The following is a 19,008-nucleotide window of genomic DNA, read 5'->3' as shown; positions in this document are numbered from 1 at the left end:
CTTCCTGTTATGAGCCTGGGTGGTTCTGGGTGAATTCTACAACTAGACTGTGTTAGTTGTAAAAAAGTGATGATAACAAAGAACAACTTGTGACACCGCGTCCGTCTGTCTGTACTACTGCTGTAGGGTGGTAGCCAGGGGCCTTCTTTAGGGAAAATAAAACACAAGAGAAGAAAATGATGGGGACAGAGAGAGGGAGAGATAGGAAGAGAGTGGAAGAGAGAGGGAGAGAGAAATAGAGAGAGGGAGAGAGAGGAAGAGAGAGGGAGAGAGGGGAAGAGAGGGGAAGAGAGGGGAAGAGAGAGGGAGGGAGAGAGAGAGGAATAGAGAGAGTGAAACAGAGAGCGGTAGAGAGAGAGAGTGAAACATAGAGAGGGAGAGAGGGGAAGAGGGAGAAACATGTGGATCTGAGGTAACAAAGACAGAAAAGATGAGACAGGCAGTCAGGATGAAAAACAAGCTATATATATATATGTGTATATATATATATATATATAGTTCTCTGATTCTGGGGACTGTTCTTAGAAAGGATACGAAACCCCAGAGATGACCTCACATGACATGAGAAACGAAAACAAACCAACTGCTGGTTAAACCTCAGGTGAAAAATAGTGTTGTAAGAATATGCAGTTAAACATTATCCATTTTCATCCAATCAGTTTTGTGGTTTTCTCCAATCAAAAGGTCCAGTTATCATTTAATTAAATCATGACAAACAATCAATCGGTCCTAAACTACCCACTGGGGACACAGCGGTTGGACCGACGTTGAATAGACGTTGAATTGATGTCTGTGCACAGTGGGGAGTGCTGCACATCATTCCACTGCCAGTCTATAACTTTACAAGTCTGTGATTGTGTGGCGAGGGCCATTAGCCAGTCTATGACTTTACAAGTCTGTGATTGTGTGTCTAGGGACATTAGTCAGTCTATAACTTTACAAGTCTGTGATTGTGTGGCGAGGGACATTAGCCAGTCTATGACTTTACAAGTCTGTGATTGTGTGTCTAGGGACATTAGTCAATCTATAACTTAACAAGTCTGTGATTGTGTGGCGAGGGACATTAGTCAGTCTATAACTTTACAAGTCTGTGATTGTGTGGCGAGGGACATTAGTCAGTCTATAACTTTACAAGTCTGTGATTGTGTGGTGAGGGGCATTAGTCAGTCTATAACTTTACAAGTCTGTGATTGTGTGGCGAGGGACATTAGTCAGTCTATAACTTTACAAGTCTGTGATTGTGTGGCGAGGGACATTAGTCAGAATATAACTTTATAACTTAAGTCTGTGATTGTGTGGCGAGGGACATTAGTCAGTCTATAACTTTACAAGTCTGTGATTGTGTAGCGAGGGACATTAGTCAGTCTATAACTTTACAAGTCGGTGATTGTGTGTCTAGGGACATTAGTCAGTCTATAACTTTACAAGTCTGTGATTGTGTGGCGAGGGACATTAGTCAGTCTATAACTTTACAAGTCTGTGATTGTGTGGCGAGGGACATTAGTCAGTCTATAACTTTACAAGTCTGTGATTGTGTGGCGAGGGACATTAGCCAGTCTATAACTTTACAAGTCTGTGATTGTGTGGCGAGGGACATTAGTCAGTCTATAACTTTACAAGTCTGTGATTGTGTGTCTAGGGACATTAGTCAGTCTATAACTTTACAAGTCTGTGATTGTGTGGCTGGGGACATTAGTCAGTCTATAACTTTACAAGTCTGTGATTGTGTGGCGAGGGACATTCGCCAGTCTATAACTTTACAAGTCTGTGATTGTGTGGCGAGGGACATTAGTCAGTCTATAACTTTACAAGTCTGTGATTGTGTGGCGAGGGACATTAGTCAGTCTATAACTTTACAAGTCTGTGATTGTGTGGCGAGGGACATTAGTCAGTCTATAACTTTACAAGTCTGTGATTGTGTGTCTAGGGACATTAGTCAGTCTATAACTTTACAAGTCTGTGATTGTGTGGCGAGGGACATTAGTCAGTCTATAACTTTACAAGTCTGTGATTGTGTGGCGAGGGGCATTAGTCAGTCTATAACTTTACAAGTCTGTGATTGTGTGGCGAGGGACATTAGTCAGTCTATAACTTTACAAGTCTGTGATTGTGTGGCGAGGGACATTAGCCAGTCTATAACTTTACAAGTATGTGATTGTGTGGCGAGGGACATTAGTCAGTCTATAACTTTACAAGTCTGTGATTGTGTGGCGAGGGACATTAGTCAGTCTATAACTTTACAAGTCTGTGATTGTGTGGCGAGGGACATTAGTCAGTCTATAACTTTACAAGTCTGTGATTGTGTGGCTGGGGACATTAGTCAGTCTATAACTTTACAAGTCTGTGATTGTGTGGCGAGGGACATTAGCCAGTCTATAACTTTACAAGTCTGTGATTGTGTGGCGAGGGACATTAGTCAGTCTATAACTTTACAAGTCTGTGATTGTGTGGCGAGGGACATTAGTCAGTCTATAACTTTACAAGTCTGTGATTGTGTGGCGAGGGACATTAGTCAGTCTATAACTTTACAAGTCTGTGATTGTGTGGCGAGGGACATTAGTCAGTCTATAACTTTACAAGTCTGTGATTGTGTGGCGAGGGACATTAGTCAGTCTATAACTTTACAAGTCTGTGATTGTGTGGCGAGGGACATTAGTCAGTCTATAACTTTACAAGTCTGTGATTGTGTGGCGAGGGACATTAGTCAGTCTGGCAGCCACCAGTAACTCAAAGAGCAGAAGATAAAATCCATGTGTGTAAAATGAAATGAAACCATAACAAAACAATCCCACCAAATATGGCCGCCAGTCCACCCATTATCAATCATTGATGTGAATGGTGACAACCATCCTGGGGATTCTTTTCCTGTTCTTGTCTCTGGGTAAAACACATCGTCTGCTGAAGTCAGAGCTGTAGTCATATCCTGCTGTCGCTCCCTCTATCCTAGCATGCTGATAGGCTGACTGCCAGCACTAAAACCCTCCTCCCTCTATCCTAGCATGCTGATAGGCTGACTGCCAACACTAAAACCCTCCTCCCTCTATCCTAGCATGCTGATAGGCTGACTGCCAACACTAAAACCTCCCTCTATCCTAGCATGCTAATAGGCTGACCTGCCAACACTAAAACCTCCCCCCCTCTATCCTAGCATGCTGATAAGCTGACTGCCAACACTAAAACCCTCCTCCCTCTATCCTAGCATGCTAATAGGCTGACTGCCAACACTAAAACCCTCCTCCCTCTATCCTAGCATGCTGATAGGCTGGCTGCCAACACTAAAACCTCCCTCCCTCTATCCTAGCATGCTGATAGGCTGACTGCCAACACTTAAACGTCCCTCCCTCTATCCTAGCATGCTGATAGGCTGACTGCCAACACTTAAACGTCCCTCCCTCTATCCTAGCATGCTGATAGGCTGACTGCCAACACTTAAACGTCCCTCCCTCTATCCTAGCATGCTAATAGGCTGACTGCCCACACTAAAACCTCCCTCTCTCTATCCTAGCATGCTGATAAGCTGACTGCCAACACTTAAACCTCCCTCCCTCTATCCTAGCATGCTGATAGGCAGACTGCCAACATTTAAACATCCCTCCCTTTATCCTAGCATGCTGATAGGCTGACTGCCAACACTTAAACCTCCCTCCCTCTATCCTAGCATGCTGATAGGCTGGCTGCCAACACTAAAACCTCCCTCCCTCTATCCTAGCATGCTGATAGGCTGGCTGCCAACACTAAAACCTCCCTCCCTCTATCCTAGCATGCTGATAGGCTGACTGCCAACACTAAAACCTCCCTCTCTCTATCCTAGCATGCTGATAGGCTGGCTGCCAACACTATGCCCACAGACTGATACAAGACAGAAATGGTATTCATCTGTGGACAGAGCATTAGGCTCCCTCTCTCTCCCTCAGTACCTATATCCCTCCCTACCTCTCCCTCCCTCCCTCCCTCCCTCCCTCCCTCCCTCCCTCCCTCCCTCCCTCCCTCCCCCTCCGACTCTCTACTTCCCTACCTCAACCTCCCTACCTCTCCCTCCCTACCTCTCCCTCTCTACCTTTCCGACTCTCTCCCTCCCCCACCGACTCTCTCATTCCCTACCTCCCCCACCGACTCTCTCCCTCCCTACCTCCCCCTCCGACTCTCTTCTTCCCTACCTCCCCCTCCGACTCTCTTCATCCCTACCTCCCCCTCCCTACCTCCCCCTCCAACTCGTTCTCTCCCTCCCTACCTCCCCCTCCCTACCTCCCCCTCCAACTCGTTCTCTCCCTCCCTACCTCCCCCTCCCTACCTCCGACTCTCTCCTTCCCTACCTCCCCCTCCCTCCCTACCTCCCCCTCCGACTCTCTCCTTCCCTACCTCCCACTCCCTACCTCCCCCACCGACTCTCTCCTTCCCTACCTCCCCCTCCCTACCTCCACCTCCCTACCTCCCCCTCCGACTCTCTCCTTCCCTACCTCCCCCTCCCTCCCTACCTCCCCCTCCCTACCTCCACCTCCCTACCTCCACCTCTCTCCCTCCCCCTCCCTACCTCCCCCACCGACTCTCTCCCTCCCTACCTCCACCTCTCTCCCTCCCCCTCCCTACATCCCCCTCTAACTCTCTCTCTCCCTCCCTACATATTTTAAAACTTTACTATTGTTATAGAAAATGTTCCCAGTGAAATATCATGTCAAAAACATTCTTAACCCCATATTCACCCCACGGCCCAAAATAGTATCTTTCAAGCGGTTGCAACAGCTTTGCAACAAAGCAAATGTTTGTATTTGAAATCAGGCATGAAAAGACACGTTAACACATTTAAAATGAAAAGACACATTCCCACATTTAAAATGAAAAGACACATTAACACATTTAAAATGAAAAGACACGTTAACACATTTAAAATGAAAAGACACATTCCCACATTTAAAATGAAAAGACACATTAACACATTTAAAATGAAAAGACACATTCCCACATTTAAAATGAAAAGACACATTCCCACATTTAAAATGAAAAGACACATTAACACATTAACACATTTAAAATGAGAAGACACATTATTAACACATTTAAAATGAAAAGACACATTCCCACATTTAAAATGAAAAGACACATTCCCACATTTAAAATGAAAAGACACATTAACACATTTAAAATGAAGACACATTAACACATTTAAAATGAAGACACATTAACACATTTAAAATGAAAAGACACATTCCCACATTTAAAATGAATGGAGACAAGTTAGATCATTGAGTAAACCTGGTCATGATACGCAGAGTTGCACAAATCCAATGAAGCTTCCCCCTTTTACTCCCCAACTCAGTCAACCCCAACATCAAACAACCACACGACACACACATAGAGACACAAACACTACCCCCCCCCCCCCCCCCCCCCCCCCCCGCACACACACCCAGACCCTCCCACTGTGTCTCTCTGTCCTACCCATAGTGCAGTGCTCTCCGTTCCACCCCGGGCTGCATTCACACTTCCCTTCCTTGCAGGTGCCGTGCTCGCTGCAGCGTGGGTGACACGCCCGCTGGTCACACCCGGCGCCCATCCAGCCGTCGTCACAGCGACAGGTGCCCGACATGCAGATGCCATGTCCACCACAGTCCGCTGCACAAATCTCTGTGGGAGCCGGGGAGACAGAGAGAATAGAGGGAGGGGAAGGGAGACAGAGACAATAGAGGGGGGGGAAGGAACACAGAGAGAAGAGATGGAGAGGAAGGAAGACAGAGAGAATAGATGGAGAGGAAGGAAGACAGAGAGAATAGATGGAGAGGAAGGAACACAGAGAGAATAGAGGGAGGGGAAGGGAGACAGAGAGAATAGATGGAGAGGAAGGGAGACAGAGAGAATAGATGGAGAGGAAGGAACACAGAGAGAATAGAGGGAGGGGAAGGAAGACAGAGAGAATAGATGGAGAGGAAGGAACACAGAGAGAATAGAGGGAGGGGAAGGGAAACAGAGAGAATAGAGGGAGAGGAAGGGAGACAGAGAGAATAGATGGAGAGGAAGGAACACAGAGAGAATAGAGGGAGGGGAAGGGAGACAGAGAGAATAGATGGAGAGGAAGGAAGACAGAGAGAATAGAGGGAGGGGAAGGGAGACAGAGAGAATATATGGAGAGGAAGGAAGACAGAGAGAATAGATGGAGAGGAAGGAACACAGAGAGAATAGAGGGAGAGGAAGGAATACAGAGAGAATAGAGGGAGAGGAAGGGAGACAGAGAATAGAGGGAGAGGAAGGAAGACAGAGAGAATGGAGGGAGAGGAAGGAAGGAAGGAAGACAGACAGTAAGAGAATGAGAGAAAGATGGAGGAGGAGGAGGAGACGGACAGGGTGAAGATCAGAACACATCCAGGAGTTATTGTGAGGAAGAGGGTCTTGCCACGCTCCACTACCTTGTCTGCTGGCCGCTGAAAAGACATTCCTGCATCTCATAAGGGACCAATCCCGTTCGACAGAACAAATCTAGTAAGAGCATTACAAAGAAAGGACATGGATTGCGGAGGAATTAACTAAATGTATGCTTCTCAACATCAACTGTTCAGAGGAGAGGAGGAGGCCTTCATGGTCGAATTGCTGCAAAGAAACCACTACTAAAGGACACCAATAATAAGAAGAGACTTGCTTGGGCCAAGAACATGGGCAATGGACATTAGACCGGTGGAAATCTGTGCTTTGGTCTGATGAGTCAAAATTTGAGATTTTTGGTTCCAACTGCCATGTCTTTGTGAGACAAGGTGTGGGTGAACGGATGATCTCAGCATGTGTGGTTCCCACCGTGAAGCATGGAGGAGGAGGTGTTATGGTGCTTTGCTGGTGACACTGTTTGTGATTTATTTAGAATTCAAGGCACACTTAACCAGCATGACTCCCACAGCATTCTGAAGCGATACACCATCCCATCTGGTTTGGGCTTAGTGGGACTATCATTTGTTTTTCAACAGGACAATGACCCAACAAACCTCTAGGCTGTATAAGAACTATTTGACCAAGAAGGAGAGTGCTGCATCAGATGACCTGGCCTCCACAATCCTCCACCAAATTGAGATGAGTCGGACAGCAGAGTGAAGGAAAAGCAGCCAACAAGTGCTCAGCACATGCGGGAGAAGACATCATAGGTGAAGCTGGTTGAGAGAATGCCAAGGGGGTGCAAAGCTGTCATCAAGGCGAAGGGTGGCTATTTGAAGAATATCACATATAAATTATATTTCCATTTGTTTAACACTATTGTTTGGTTAGTACATGATTCCATATGTGTTATTTCATAGTTTTGATGTCTTCACTATTTTTCTACAATGTAGAAAATAGTAAAAATAAAGAAAAACCCTTGAATGAGAAGGCGTTCTATACATTTTGACCGGTAGTGTACACTGATTGAAGTGGATTTAACAGGTGACATCAATAAGAGATTAGAGCTTTGACCTGGATTCACCTGGTCAGTCGATGTCATGGTGTTCCTAATGTTTTGCCTCCTCAGTATAGGGATTAGGGTGTCATTTAGGATGCAGACTCCCAAATGTGATGAAGAGAAGAACACACTCTGCTCTACTCTGCTCTTTCACTCTGGGAAATATTACAAGATGCTGATTTGGTGTTCATGTTTTATTCCTGGCCTGTGACTCATCAGTGTGGGATACAGAAAGAGAGAGAGAGAGAGAGAGAGAGAGAGAGAGAGAGAGAGAGAGAGACATAAAGAGAGAGAGAGAGAGACAGAAAGAGAGACAGAGAGAGAGCATGTTAGTATAGAGGAGAGGAGAGGAGAGGAGAGGAGAGGAGAGGAGAGGAGAGGAGAGGAGATGTTAGTATCGAGGAGAGGGTATTAGACAAGCTGACTCAGGGGCCACTAGATATCAATATGCTGCTTAGTTTCTACTAAACACAAAACTGAGATTGTGTCTGTCTGTAAAATGCCATCCAATTTCCTAAAATAGTACACTACATTTGGCTAGTGTAGTACTTATTGTCTTGTCCTAAACAGTTAACTCTGTATCGGCCATCATTTTCTGCATGTATCCTATTATCCCCAACCAGCTGAACCGGTTTCATCTATTCAACTGAACCCAGGTAGACAGGTAGATACAGCTCAAATATATTGGCACCTTTTGCACTTGTTCATGTTCATTTTTCTGTTTAAGCTTTTCCTTGTTCAAAACTGGTTGAATCACTATTTTTTTTTTTACCCCGAAGGCACCTGAAACTTTGCACATGTGAGATAAATTGCACAGTAAACGAGAATCATTGCGAGAACAATTGCCTCCAACCAAATTAATTAGAATTTTGAATAATTTTATAATTTTGTCCATTTTTCTTTTTTTTGGGTTCTAAATCTCAATGTCATTTAAAATAATTTATTTTATTTTTGGTCTTGTGTCAAAATAAAACAAATACATGTTTAAACACTAAATGTTTTTTTTTTTCAACTTATTTTGAAAAAAGTGAAGTGACACCAAGGTTGCCGATATATATGATCCCCTCTGTACAATACAGTGTCAGTCAGTTAATTAGATCATTACTGGTTTGTGTAGCAGCCTATTCTATGATTGTACTACTACTAATGGACTGAGTGAGTTGGTCTTTTCAGCCAGAACATGGCATTAGAAGCTTTCAAACCTTTAAAGGAACAAATCCTCTATTCTCTCTGGATAATTACAGAGCGGGGGGCTTTGTTGAATTATGCAAATGCCCTTCATTTCACATGTGATTTTTCAATTAGAGGGAGCGTCTCCGTACAGCGTTTTCATTCACAGCTAGTTAGTGTAGTTTAGGACCCACACACACACACACACGCTCTCTGGGAAAGCAGGCTAACAGACACACAAACACATACACTCACGCGTGAATGCACACACACACACACCATCAATAGTGTATATGCAAATGAGAACTTGTTCTCAACTAGTCTACCTGGTTAAATAAAGGTGAAGTAAAAAATAAACATTTTTAAAAACATTTATTTGGTGAATTTCCTTTTTTTGGTTCAAATCAAATCCAAACTTTATTAGTCACCGAATACAACAGGTGTAGTAGACCTTACAGTGAAATGCTGAATACAACAGGTGTAGTAGACCTAACAGTGAAATGCTGAATACAACAGGTGTAGTAGACCTAACAGTGAAATGCTGAATACAACAGGTGTAGTAGACCTAACAGTGAAATGCTGAATACAACAGGTGTAGTAGACCTAACAGTGAAATGCTGAATACAACAGGTGTAGTAGACCTCACAGTGAAATGCTGAATACAACAGGTGTAGTAGACCTTACAGTGAAATGCTGAATACAACAGGTGTAGTAGACCTTACAGTGAAATGCTGAATACAACAGGTGTAGTAGACCTCACAGTGAAATGCTGAATACAACAGGTGTAGTAGACCTTACAGTGAAATGCTGAATACAACAGGTGTAGTAGACCTAACAGTGAAATGCTGAATACAACAGGTGTAGTAGACCTTACAGTGAAATGCTGAATACAACAGGTGTAGTAGACCTAACAGTGAAATGCTGAATACAACAGGTGTAGTAGACCTAACAGTGAAATGCTGAATACAACAGGTGTAGTAGACCTTACAGTGAAATGCTGAATACAACAGGTGTAGTAGACCTTACAGTGAAATGCTGAATACAACAGGTGTAGTAGACCTTACAGTGAAATGCTGAATACAACAGGTGTAGTAGACCTCACAGTGAAATGCTGAATACAACAGGTGTAGTAGACCTCACAGTGAAATGCTGAATACAACAGGTGTAGTAGACCTTACAGTGAAATGCTGAATACAACAGGTGTAGTAGACCTTACAGTGAAATGCTGAATACAACAGGTGTAGTAGACCTTACAGTGAAATGCTGAATACAACAGGTGTAGTAGACCTTACAGTGAAATGCTGAATACAACAGGTGTAGTAGACCTTACAGTGAAATGCTGAATACAACAGGTGTAGTAGACCTTACAGTGAAATGCTGAATACAACAGGTGTAGTAGACCTTACAGTGAAATGCTGAATACAACAGGTGTAGTAGACCTTACAGTGAAATGCTGAATACAACAGGTGTAGTAGACCTTACAGTGAAATGCTGAATACAACAGGTGTAGTAGACCTTACAGTGAAATGCTGAATACAACAGGTGTAGTAGACCTTACAGTGAAATGCTGAATACAACAGGTGTAGTAGACCTTACAGTGAAATGCTGAATACAACAGGTGTAGTAGACCTTACAGTGAAATGCTGAATACAACAGGTGTAGTAGACCTTACAGTGAAATGCTGAATACAACAGGTGTAGTAGACCTTACAGTGAAATGCTGAATACAACAGGTGTAGTAGACCTTACAGTGAAATGCTGAATACAACAGGTGTAGTAGACCTTACAGTGAAATGCTGAATACAACAGGTGTAGTAGACCTTACAGTGAAATGCTGAATACAACAGGTGTAGTAGACCTTACAGTGAAATGCTGAATACAACAGGTGTAGTAGACCTTACAGTGAAATGCTGAATACAACAGGTGTAGTAGACCTTACAGTGAAATGCTGAATACAACAGGTGTAGTAGACCTAACAGTGAAATGCTGAATACAACAGGTGTAGTAGACCTTACAGTGAAATGCTGAATACAACAGGTGTAGTAGACCTTACAGTGAAATGCTGAATACAACAGGTGTAGTAGACCTTACAGTGAAATGCTGAATACAACAGGTGTAGTAGACCTTACAGTGAAATGCTGAATACAACAGGTGTAGTAGACCTTACAGTGAAATGCTGAATACAACAGGTGTAGTAGACCTTACAGTGAAATGCTGAATACAACAGGTGTAGTAGACCTTACAGTGAAATGCTGAATACAACAGGTGTAGTAGACCTTACAGTGAAATGCTGAATACAACAGGTGTAGTAGACCTTACAGTGAAATGCTGAATACAACAGGTGTAGTAGACCTTACAGTGAAATGCTGAATACAACAGGTGTAGTAGACCTTACAGTGAAATGCTGAATACAACAGGTGTAGTAGACCTTACAGTGAAATGCTGAATACAACAGGTGTAGTAGACCTTACAGTGAAATGCTGAATACAACAGGTGTAGTAGACCTTACAGTGAAATGCTGAATACAACAGGTGTAGTAGACCTTACAGTGAAATGCTGAATACAACAGGTGTAGTAGACCTTACAGTGAAATGCTGAATACAACAGGTGTAGTAGACCTTACAGTGAAATGCTGAATACAACAGGTGTAGTAGACCTTACAGTGAAATGCTGAATACAACAGGTGTAGTAGACCTTACAGTGAAATGCTGAATACAACAGGTGTAGTAGACCTTACAGTGAAATGCTGAATACAACAGGTGTAGTAGACCTTACAGTGAAATGCTGAATACAACAGGTGTAGTAGACCTTACAGTGAAATGATGAATACAACAGGTGTAGTAGACCTTACAGTGAAATGCTGAATACAACAGGTGTAGTAGACCTTACAGTGAAATGCTGAATACAACAGGTGTAGTAGACCTTACAGTGAAATGCTGAATACAACAGGTGTAGTAGACCAAAAATGCAGTTTTAAGAAAATAACTAAAATACCTATAAAAAAGTAAGAGATAAGAAATAATTAAAGAGCAGCAGTAAATAACAATAACAAGACTATATACAGGGGGTACCGGTACAGAGTCAATGTGGAGGCTATATACAGGGGGTACCGGTACAGAGTCAATGTGGAGGCTATATACAGGGGGTACCAGTACAGAGTCAATGAGGAGGCAATATACAGGGGGTACCAGTACAGAGTCAATGAGGAGGCTATATACAGGGGGTACCAGTACAGAGTCAATGTGGAGGCTATATACAGGGGGTACCAGTACAGAGTCAATGTGGAGGCTATATACAGGGGGTACCAGTACAGAGTCAATGTGGAGGCTATTTACAGGGGGTACCAGTACAGAGTCAATGTGGAGGCTATATACAGGGGGTACCAGTACAGAGTCAATGTGGAGGCTATATACAGGGGGTACCAGTACAGAGTCAATGTGGAGGCTATATACAGGGGGTACCAGTACAGAGTCAATGTGGAGGCTATTTACAGGGGGTACCAGTACAGAGTCAATGTGGAGGCTATTTACAGGGGGTACCGGTACAGAGTCAATGTGGAGGCTATATACAGGGGGTACCGGTACAGAGTCAATGTGGAGGCTATACACAGGGTGTACTGGTACAGAGTCAATGTGGAGGCTATATACAGGGGGTACCAGTACAGAGTCAATGTGGAGGCTATATACAGGGGGTACCGGTACAGAGTCAATGTGGAGGCTATATACAGGGGGTACCAGTACAGAGTCAATGTGGAGGCTATATACAGGGGGTACCGGTACAGAGTCAATGTGGAGGCTATATACAGGGGGTACTGGTACAGAGTCAATGTGGAGGCTATATACAGGGGGTACCAGTACAGAGTCAATGAGGAGGCTATATACAGGGGGTACCAGTACAGAGTCAATGTGGAGGCTATATACAGGGGGTACCAGTACAGAGTCAATGTGGAGGCTATATACAGGGGGTACCAGTACAGAGTCAATGTGGAGGCTATTTACAGGGGGTACCAGTACAGAGTCAATGTGGAGGCTATATACAGGGGGTACCAGTACAGAGTCAATGTGGTGGCTATATACAGGGGGTACCGGTACAGAGTCAATGTGGAGGCTATATACAGGGGGTACCGGTACAGAGTCAATGTGGAGGCTATACACGGGGTGTACCGGTACAGAGTCAATGTGGAGGCTATATACAGGGGGTACCAGTACAGAGTCAATGTGGAGGCTATATACAGGGGGTACCGGTACAGAGTCAATGTGGAGGCTATATACAGGGGGTACCAGTACAGAGTCAATGTGGAGGCTATATACAGGGTGTACCGGTACAGAGTCAATCAAATCAAATCAAATCAAATCAAATTTATTTATATAGCCCTTCGTACATCAGCTGATATCTCAAAGTGCTGTACAGAAACCCAGCCTAAAACCCCAAACAGCAAGCAATGCAGGTGTAGAAGCACGGTGGAATGTGGAGGCTATACACAGGGTGTACCGGTACAGAGTCAATGTGGAGACTATATACAGGGGGTACCAGTACAGAGTCAATGTGGAGGCTATATACATGGGGTACCGGTACAGAGTCAATGTGGAGGCTATATACAGGGGGTACCAGTACAGAGTCAATGTGGAGGCTATATACAGGGGGTACCAGTACAGAGTCAATGTGGTGGCTATATACAGGGGGTACCGGTACAGAGTCAATGTGGAGGCTATATACAGGGGGTACCGGTACAGAGTCAATGTGGAGGCTATACACAGGGTGTACCGGTACAGAGTCAATGTGGAGACTATATACAGGGGGTACCGGTACAGAGTCAATGTGGAGGCTATATACAGGGGGTACCGGTACAGAGTCAATGTGGAGGCTATATACAGGGGGTACCAGTACAGAGTCAATGTGGAGGCTATATACAGGGGGTACCGGTACAGAGTCAATGTGGAGGCTATATACAGGGGGTACCAGTACAGAGTCAATGTGGAGGCTATATACAGGGTGTACCGGTACAGAGTCAATGTGGAGGCTATACACAGGGTGTACCGGTACAGAGTCAATGTGGAGACTATATACAGGGGGTACCGGTACAGAGTCAATGTGGAGGCTATATACATGGGGTACCGGTACAGAGTCAATGTGGAGGCTATATACAGGGGGTACCAGTACAGAGTCAATGTGGAGGCTATATACAGGGGGTACCAGTACAGAGTCAATGTGGTGGCTATATACAGGGGGTACCGGTACAGAGTCAATGTGGAGGCTATATACATGGGGTACCGGTACAGAGTCAATGTGGAGGCTATATACAGGGGGTACCAGTACAGAGTCAATGTGGAGGCTATATACAGGGGGTACCGGTACAGAGTCAATGTGGAGGCTATATACAGGGGGTACCGGTACAGAGTCAATGTGGAGGCTATACACAGGGGGTACCAGTACAGAGTCAATGTGGAGGCTATATACAGGGGGTACCAGTACAGAGTCAATGTGGTGGCTATATACAGGGGGTACCGGTACAGAGTCAATGTGGAGGCTATATACAGGGGGTACCGGTACAGAGTCAATGTGGAGGCTATACACAGGGTGTACCGGTACAGAGTCAATGTGGAGGCTATATACAGGGGGTACCAGTACAGAGTCAATGTGGAGGCTATATACAGGGGGTACCGGTACAGAGTCAATGTGGAGGCTATATACAGGGGGTACCGGTACAGAGTCAATGTGGAGGCTATACACAGGGGGTACCAGTACAGAGTCAATGTGGAGGCTATATACAGGGGGTACCGGTACAGAGTCAATGTGGAGGCTATATACATGGGGTACCGGTACAGAGTCAATGTGGAGGCTATATACAGGGGGTACCAGTACAGAGTCAATGTGGAGGCTATATACAGGGGGTACCGGTACAGAGTCAATGTGGAGGCTATATACAGGGGGTACCGGTACAGAGTCAATGTGGAGGCTATACACAGGGGGTACCAGTACAGAGTCAATGTGGAGGCTATATACAGGGGGTACCAGTACAGAGTCAATGTGGTGGCTATATACAGGGGGTACCGGTACAGAGTCAATGTGGAGGCTATATACAGGGGGTACCGGTACAGAGTCAATGTGGAGGCTATACACAGGGTGTACCGGTACAGAGTCAATGTGGAGGCTATATACAGGGGGTACCAGTACAGAGTCAATGTGGAGGCTATATACAGGGGGTACCGGTACAGAGTCAATGTGGAGGCTATATACAGGGGGTACCAGTACAGAGTCAATGTGGAGGCTATATACAGGGTGTGCCGGTACAGAGTCAATGTGGAGGCTATACACAGGGTGTACCGGTACAGAGTCAATGTGGAGACTATATACATGGGGTACCAGTACAGAGTCAATGTGGAGGCTATATACAGGGGGTACCAGTACAGAGTCAATGTGGTGGCTATATACAGGGGGTACCGGTACAGAGTCAATGTGGAGGCTATATACATGGGGTACCGGTACAGAGTCAATGTGGAGGCTATATACAGGGGGTACCAGTACAGAGTCAATGTGGAGGCTATATACAGGGGGTACCAGTACAGAGTCAATGTGGTGGCTGTATACAGGGGGTACCGGTACAGAGTCAATGTGGAGGCTATATACAGGGGGTACCGGTACAGAGTCAATGTGGAGGCTATACACAGGGTGTACCGGTACAGAGTCAATGTGGAGGCTATATACAGGGGGTACCAGTACAGAGTCAATGTGGAGGCTATATACAGGGGGTACCGGCACAGAGTCAATGTGGAGGCTATATACAGGGGGTACCAGTACAGAGTCAATGTGGAGGCTATATACAGGGTGTACCGGTACAGAGTCAATGTGGAGGCTATATACAGGGGGCACCGGTACAGAGTCAATGTGGAGGCTATACACAGGGTGTACCGGTACAGAGTCAATGTGGAGACTATATACAGGGGGTACCGGTACAGAGTCAATGTGGAGGCTATATACAGGGGGTACCGGTACAGAGTCAATGTGGAGGCTATATACAGGGTGTACTGGTACAGAGTCAATGTGGAGGCTATATACAGGGGGTACCGGTACAGAGTCAATGTGGAGGCAATATACAGGGGGTACCAGTACAGAGTCAATGTGGAGGCTATATACAGGGGGTACCAGTACAGAGTCAATGTGGTGGCTATATACAGGGGGTACCGGTACAGAGTCAATGTGGAGGCTATATACAGGGGGTACCGGTACAGAGTCAATGTGGAGGCTATACACAGGGTGTACCGGTACAGAGTCAATGTGGAGACTATATACAGGGGGTACCGGTACAGAGTCAATGTGGAGGCTATATACAGGGGGTACCGGTACAGAGTCATTGTGGAGGCTATATACAGGGGGTACCAGTACAGAGTCAATGTGGAGGCTATATACAGGGTGTACCGGTACAGAGTCAATGTGGAGGCTATACACAGGGTGTACTGGTACAGAGTCAATGTGGAGACTATATACAGGGGGTACCGGTACAGAGTCAATGTGGAGACTATATACAGGGTGTACCGGTACAGAGTCAATGTGGAGGCTATATACAGGGGGTACCGGTACAGAGTCATAGTGGAGGCTATATACAGGGTGTACCGGTACAGAGTCAGTGTGGAGGCTATATACAGGGGGTACCAGTACAGAGTCAATGTGGTGGCTATATACAGGGGGTACCGGTACAGAGTCAATGTGGAGGCTATATACAGGGGGCACCGGTACAGAGTCAATGTGGAGGCTATACACAGGGTGTACCGGTACAGAGTCAATGTGGAGACTATACACAGGGTGTACCGGTACAGAGTCAATGTGGAGACTATATACAGGGGGTACCGGTACAGAGTCAATGTGGAGGCTATATACATGGGGTACCGGTACAGAGTCAATGTGGAGGCTATATACAGGGGGTACCAGTACAGAGTCAATGTGGAGGCTATATACAGGGGGTACCAGTACAGAGTCAATGTGGTGGCTATATACAGGGGGTACCGGTACAGAGTCAATGTGGAGGCTATATACAGGGGGTACCGGTACAGAGTCAATGTGGAGGCTATATACATGGGGTACCGGTACAGAGTCAATGTGGAGGCTATATACAGGGGGTACCAGTACAGAGTCAATGTGGAGGCTATATACAGGGGGTACCAGTACAGAGTCAATGTGGTGGCTATATACAGGGGGTACCGGTACAGAGTCAATGTGGAGGCTATATACAGGGGGTACCAGTACAGAGTCAATGTGGAGGCTATATACAGGGTGTACCGGTACAGAGTCAATGTGGAGGCAATATACAGGGGGTACCAGTACAGAGTCAATTTGGAGGCTATATACAGGGGGTACCAGTACAGAGTCAATGTGGTGGCTATATACAGGGGGTACCGGTACAGAGTCAATGTGGAGGCTATATACAGGGGGTACCGGTACAGAGTCAATGTGGAGGCTATACACAGGGTGTACCGGTACAGAGTCAATGTGGAGACTATATACAGGGGGTACCGGTACAGAGTCAATGTGGAGGCTATATACAGGGGGTACCGGTACAGAGTCATTGTGGAGGCTATATACAGGGGGTACCAGTACAGAGTCAATATAGAGGCTATATACAGGGGGTACCGGTACAGAGTCAATGTGGAGGCTATATACAGTGGGTACCAGTACAGAGTCAATGTGGAGGCTATATACAGGGTGTACCGGTACAGAGTCAATGTGGAGGCTATACACAGGGTGTACCGGTACAGAGTCAATGTGGAGACTATATACAGGGGGTACCGGTACAGAGTCAATGTGGAGACTATATACAGGGTGTACCGGTACAGAGTCAATGTGGAGGCTATATACAGGGGGTACCGGTACAGAGTCAATGTGGAGGCTATATACAGGAGGTACCGGTACAGAGTCAATGTGGAGGCTATATACAGGGGGTACCAGTACAGAGTCAATGTGGTGGCTATATACAGGGGGTACCGGTACAGAGTCACTGTGGAGGCTATATACAGGGGGTACCAGTACAGAGTCAATGTGGAGGCTATATACAGGGGGTACCGGTACAGAGTCAGTGTGGAGGCTATATACAGGGGGTACCAGTACAGAGTCAATGAGGAGGCTATATACAGGGGGTACCAGTACAGAGTCAATGTGGAGGCTATTTACAGGGGGTACCAGTACAGAGTCAATGTGGAGGCTATATACAGGGGGTACCAGTACAGAGTCAATGTGGAGGCTATATACAGGGGGTACCAGTACAGAGTCAATGTGGAGGCTATATACAGGGGGTACCGGTACAGAGTCAATGTGGAGGCTATATACAGGGTGTACTGGTACAGAGTCAATGTGGAGGCTATATACAGGGGGTACCGGTACAGAGTCAATGTGGAGGCTATATACAGGGGGTACCGGTACAGAGTCAATGTGGAGACTATATACAGGGTGTACCGGTACAGAGTCAATGTGGAGGCTATATACAGGGGGTACCGGTACAGGGTCAATGTGGAGACTATATACAGGGTGTACCGGTACAGAGTCAATGTGGAGGCTATATACAGGGGGTACCGGTACAGAGTCAATGTGGAGGCTATATACAGGGTGTACCGGTACAGAGTCAGTGTGGAGGCTATATACAGGGGGTACCAGTACAGAGTCAATGTGGAGGCTATATACAGGGGGTACCGGTACAGAGTCAATGTGGAGGCTATATACAGGGTGTACTGGTACAGAGTCAATGTGGAGGCTATATACAGGGGGTACCGGTACAGAGTCAATGTGGAGGCTATATACAGGGGGTACCGGTACAGAGTCAATGTGGAGGCTATATACAGGGGGTACCAGTACAGAGTCAATGTGGAAGCTATATACAGGGGGTACTGGTACAGAGTCAATGTGGAGGCTATACACAGGGGGTACTGGTACAGAGTCAATGTGGAGGCTATATACAGGGGGTACTGGTACAGAGTCAATGTGGAGGCTATATACAGGGGGTACCGGTACAGAGTCAATGAGGAGGCTATATACAGGGGGTACCGGTACAGAGTCACTGTGGAGGCTATATACAGGGGGTACCAGTACAGAGTCAATGTGGAGGCTATATACAGGGGGTACCGGTACAGAGTCAATTTGGAGGCTATATACAGGGTGTACTGGTACAGAGTCAATGTGGAGGCTATATACAGGGTGTACTGGTACAGAGTCAATGTGGAGGCTATATACAGGGTGTACTGGTACAGAGTCAATGTGGAGGCTATATACAGGGGGTACCAGTACAGAGTCAATGAGGAGGCTATATACAGGGGGTACCAGTACAGAGTCAATGTGGAGGCTATATACAGGGGGTATCAGTACAGAGTCAATGTGGAGGCTATATACAGGGGGTACCGGTACAGAGTCATAGTGGAGGCTATATACAGGGTGTACCGGTACAGA

At 45.7% G+C, this 19,008-nt stretch overlaps 1 protein-coding gene across 1 annotated transcript in view; it reads right to left on the bottom strand.

Annotated features, from left to right (window-relative positions):
- Nucleotides 1-19,008, bottom strand: part of LOC139385837 (teneurin transmembrane protein 4) — a 523,395-nt gene that overhangs the window by 265,855 nt on the left and 238,532 nt on the right. Inside the window, exon 14 of the mRNA XM_071131087.1 lies at nt 5,437-5,622. Within this exon, the coding sequence (XP_070987188.1) occupies nt 5,437-5,622 (186 nt within the window). The remainder of the gene's footprint in view (nt 1-5,436; nt 5,623-19,008) is intronic.

This window comes from Oncorhynchus clarkii, chromosome 27 (genome assembly GCF_045791955.1).
Source record: "Oncorhynchus clarkii lewisi isolate Uvic-CL-2024 chromosome 27, UVic_Ocla_1.0, whole genome shotgun sequence".
NCBI classification, from domain to species: Eukaryota; Metazoa; Chordata; class Actinopteri; order Salmoniformes; family Salmonidae; genus Oncorhynchus; species Oncorhynchus clarkii.
Note: the sequence above shows the minus strand (reverse complement) of the source record. Positions and strands in the feature narration are given on the sequence as shown.